General features: G+C 37.6%; 1 protein-coding gene across 1 annotated transcript in view; it reads right to left on the bottom strand.

Moving 5' to 3' along the window:
* Positions 1-5184, bottom strand: part of MYCBP2 (MYC binding protein 2, E3 ubiquitin protein ligase) — a 365677-nt gene that overhangs the window by 113306 nt on the left and 247187 nt on the right. The window contains exon 47 of the mRNA XM_006832026.1: positions 3580-3795. Coding sequence (XP_006832089.1) covers positions 3580-3795 — 216 coding nt within the window. The remainder of the gene's footprint in view (positions 1-3579; positions 3796-5184) is intronic.

The raw sequence follows: 5184 nt of genomic DNA, 5'->3' as shown, positions 1-5184 counted from the left end.
TGATGGACTCAAGTGTGGCAGCAGTAGTGAGGTTGGCCCAGGATCGGACATTGTTTCGTTCTGCTGTGCATGGGGTCGCTATGAGTCGGTTCCGACTCAATGGCACCTGTCAACAACAACAACTGACAACCACTGACCATTGCTGTGAAAGGTATCATATTAGAAAGTCCTGGATAGAATGGCAGAAAATGTGGAACAAAACTCAAAATTATTTAAAAAAACACAAAAAATACAAACCCCCCAAAACCAGGCTTAGTGGTAAGAAACGGACATGAAGAACCTGAGACTGTGGCCCTTAAACACTCTTCAGGTTTGGAAAGGAATTCACCCTTGTGACCCACTTTTCAGCCAATCAATAGGTAAGTGTATAGGGCACACAGCAATACCAGTAAGGCATACTTACCATGGAATGGCCATTCATTCAACATGAAAAGGTGGGTGGAATGAAAATAGCAATCACAGGGAGGAAGTGGGATTACTGCTGTTCGATGGAGGGGATTGCAATCAGTGAGATGAAACAAAGTATGTGATTTGTTGAATGTAAGGCTGATGATCTTTTCTATAAACCTTCACTCAATTCACAATAAATAGTTTTTTAAAAATGGTGGTAAGACAACTGGTTGTTCATATAAGAGAAAAATAAAAACGCATCTACATCATATTATCTACAAAACTAAAGTCTAGGTGTGCCGAAAGACCAAAAAAATTTTTTTAAAATTTATTAGTATTTAAACTTAAAAATTTGTCCAACATAAATACACTGTAAAGAAAATGAAACAATCAACTTCTGCCTGGGAAGAGAGAATTTGTATTTAATGTAACTGAGATGTTTACATTTTCCCCTATATGATACACTGCCTGAAAGATCCATTACAAAAAATGGTGTCTCTGTTAATGAATTAATGATAGTCACATTTACTTTTTTTACCATTAAATGAAACTAGATGTGTATGTATATGTGTGTGTGTGTCTAAGTGCTGTTGAGTTGGTGCCAACTCATAGTGACCATGTATAGGGTTTCCGAGGAGCGGCTGATGAGCTTGAACCAGGACTCTCTCCCTATATATATATATACACATATACCTATATATATATACATACACATATATACATATAGATATATATAGATATATACACACACACACACACACACACACAGTCTTGGTGTGGCACTGTGGGTTAATGCGCTGAACTACAAAGTCAGTCTGATTGCTAGGTCGGTGATTCAAGCTCACCAGCTACTCCTTGGAAACCCTATACAAGGTCGATATGAGTTGGAACCTAACAGACTATATTTAACAACAACAACATAGTGTTATAGAATATTATTTTCTTTTTGAAAGAGGCACTCCTAATTAATGTTATTTTGACTTCTTTCAGGGTGACTTCATTGTTTCCTTTTTCAAATGATCACACTTCATCAGCATTCAAACATGTCTCTCTATACTAAACATCACACTCCAAAGTCTTCCTTTAATTCCATTTCCTCTGCTTTTTTGACAACTGTCTTCAGACATTTATCTACATTTACTTTGCCTCCAGCTGTTCTCATTTCTCGTTCATCATCTATTTATTCATCAAATTACTAAGCTTCTCAAACTGCTCCCACCAAGGTCACTGATGAATTCATTTTGACTAGATCTTTTTCAAAGCTTAGCTTCCATTCTGCAGGCATAACAATGCTAACCAAACAAAACCCACTGCCCAAGTTAATTCCAACTCATGGTGACCATGTGACAGAGTACAGAACTTCCTGATAGGGTTTTCTTGCTGTAATCTTTAGGGAGGAATTCTGGTGTGGCACAAGAAGATAAACACTGGAATGTGAATCGCAAGGTTGGTGGTTCAAACCCACTAGCCACTCCTCGGAAACCTAGGATTGCTATGAGTTGGAACCAAATTGATGGCACTTCACAACAACAATAATCTAAAGATCTCTCACTACACCTCTGTTGAAGAGCAGAGTAGAGTGACCTCGACCATCACCCTTTATTTATGTCAGTAGCATACCCAGGGGTCTTACTTTGAACCCTTGTTAACTTGCTTTTTCCTTGACTTTCAAGGAAGGGAGTGAAAGAAGAAGTTACAACTGGAATCAGACTCGCTTTCACTTATGAATCATGTGGGCTTGGGCAAGTTATCCGTCTTCTTTGTGCTTCCACTTTCTCATATGCAGAATGGAAATACAAACCACAGCTTACAGGGTCTGACAGCGTAGTGGTTACAAGTCCGGCTGCTAAGCACAAGGTCAGCAGTTCAAAACTACCAGCTGTTCTGCCTTAGAAAGATGAGGCTTTCTGCTCCTATAAAGATGGATAAGCCTTGGAAACCCTAAGTAGGTTTGCTCTGTGTCGGGACCGACTCCATGGCACACCACCACCACCACCACCACCCACGTACATCAGTTATAGTACGGAAAGTCGTGTGAAGTATCTAGCAAAATAAAACCAATTATTGATGGGCCAGAATGTGTCTAATCTAGTAAGTCTACTCTTATCAATTTTTCTCTTTTCTATCTTATAAATAAAACTTCCTCAAAGTATAAATTTTGAATTCAAATTATTCGGCTTATTTCTATATTAAATGTAAATTGCTAAACTTCTCTCTAAACCTACTGACTTTCAAAGTCTGGTAGTGGGGTCAGAAAATCTCCCTCCTCAAGAAGTGCTCCAGAGATTATGTGGACAGAAGTTCGAGACTCACTGCTTTCGGTGCTACTTAGGATCCTGTCCTGAAACTGTTTCCCACATTCTTCATTCACCTTGGACAATGTGATCCGGAATCCCACAACTTCATGTACAATCTATGTGCTGATGATTCTTAAATCATTTTTACTTGAGGTCAGATTGTGATCTTGTACTTCGTACAGCTAACTTCCTTTGGTACAATTTCTCATGGCTATTTCAGAAATATCTTAAACTTATCATATCTAAACCTGAGTCTATTCTTTTCCATAGCCAAAAGCTGCCTCTCCCTCAACACTACCAACCCTCTATTTATATTCCAAATGTGAACCTCATTTATTTCCTACCTCTTTTCATGTCCTCTTCTATCAATCACCCACAAATACCTTCTTAATCTATCCTGATTGCCACTTCACTAGTCCAAGTGATCAGCATATTTCACTAGGTTAAGTCAGCAGTCTCCTGAATGGTTTCCCCGAAACCAAACTATATGTCTTGATCATCTGTGCAATTATATTCTCCATCACGATCTTTATATAACACAAATCTAAACATGCCATTCCTCTGCTTCCTATCTTTCCGTGGCTCACTACTGCTCTTAGATAATGTCAGAATTCTTAGCTACTACGTCAAGTAACCATCACCTTTATAATCCAGACTATCAGTGCTGATGAAAATAATGAAAAGAGCTACATAAAATATTTTAAATCTTTACTTGCTAATTCCATCTAAACACTTACTGAAACAAATAAAAATCCCTCCTGAAAAATGTTTCCAGTTCTATATCAACATCTCTATAGACTGCAGTTTCCTGTTGGCATTTGAATACCAAAACGTCTGTTATTGAGTGGATGATAAAAAATAATTTTTTTTCTGATTAAGTAAAATAGATTACCTTCATCATTGTTATGGCAATATATCGAGCCTCCTTCACTATCATTGGTTCATAGGAAACATCAAGTTTTGGTGATGCCAGCCCACCAAAAGTCATGTCAGTATTAGAAGCTGCCGTTGTTACTGCAGGACTGCCAGGAATTCTCTGCGGTTTCTTGACTTGCTCTTGTTGTAAAGAAGTTTTTTTCTGAGACACTGGGACAGCTTTCACTTCCACCTATGCATGACATTATACAAACCAAATATACAAACATTACATAATTGTACATGACAAAGCAAAGAAGCAGCGTGCAATTATGGACTTATATAAATTTCATGTCCATCACAAGTATTCCTCCAAAAACTTATTTAATAATGCAAAACAACCTCAAGATGGTCCTAAAATATGGGCCTTGAGAACAGTGTAAAAGACAGGTATAATTTTTAAGAATAAGCAAACATAGATACCAAAACATAAAATGAAAATTAATGTCATCATTAATAAAGAACAGAAAAGGAAAAGATGAATCTAGATTGAATCTTACAGGGGCTAACACTGGGTTATTTTATCGGGTAATTTAGAATGAATAAGTACTTTCCCATAATTTCAACATATTTTAAGCCATAATATCAATCTGATGTCAGATGGTCTTGGCTGAAAGCAGAGAATACCAGAAAGATGTTCACTTGTGCTTTACTGACTACACAAAGGCTTTTGATTATGTGGATCATGACAAGCTACGGACAACATTGCATATGAGTATTCCGGAACACTTAATTGTGCTCATGAGGTACATTTACCAAGAGGCAGTTGTTCGAACAGAATGAGGGAGTACTGAGTGGTTTAAAATTAAGAAAGGTGTGCAACAGGGTTGTATTCTTTCACCATACTTATTCAACCTGTATGCTGAGCAAAGAATCCAAGAAGCTGGGTTCTATGAAGAAAAACATGGCATTAGGATTGGTGAAAGGCTCATTAACAACCTGTGATATGCAGATGATACAATCTTGCTTACTTAAAGCCAAGAAGACTTAAAATACCTACTGATGAAGATCAAACACCAGAGCCTTCAGTATGGGTTACACTTCAAAGTAAACAAAAATCCTTACCATTGGACCAATAAATAATAACCACGTAAATGGAGAAAAGATTGAAGTTTTCAATGGCTTCAGTTTGCCTGGATCAACCATCAACACTCATGGAAGCAACAGCCAAGAAATCAAATGATGTACTGCATTGGGCAAATTGGTTGCACAAAACCTCTTTAAAGTGTTGACGAGCAAAGATGTCAGCTGGAGGATTAAGGTGCACATGATGCAAGCTATGGTATTTTCAATAACCTCATATGCATGCGAAAGTTGGATAATGAATAAGGAAGACCGTAGAGGAACTGATGTATTTGAGTTATGGTGTTGGAGGAGAATATTGAAAGTACCATAGATTGCCAAAAGAACAAACAGATTTGCAGATAATACCCACTTGACCTGGCTTCAATGACTGGATGATCAGAGCTCAACCAGAAGAAAGAAGAGGAAAAAAAAGAGTAATCTGATACAATTTGATGAACTTGACCTACACCTATGGAAGCAGTAGCTCAAAAGAGGGAACAAATCCTTACAGCAAGAA

This window comes from Chrysochloris asiatica, unplaced genomic scaffold, assembly GCF_000296735.1.
Source record: "Chrysochloris asiatica unplaced genomic scaffold, ChrAsi1.0 scaffold00005, whole genome shotgun sequence".
Classification (NCBI taxonomy): Eukaryota; Metazoa; Chordata; class Mammalia; order Afrosoricida; family Chrysochloridae; genus Chrysochloris; species Chrysochloris asiatica.
Note: the sequence above shows the minus strand (reverse complement) of the source record. Positions and strands in the feature narration are given on the sequence as shown.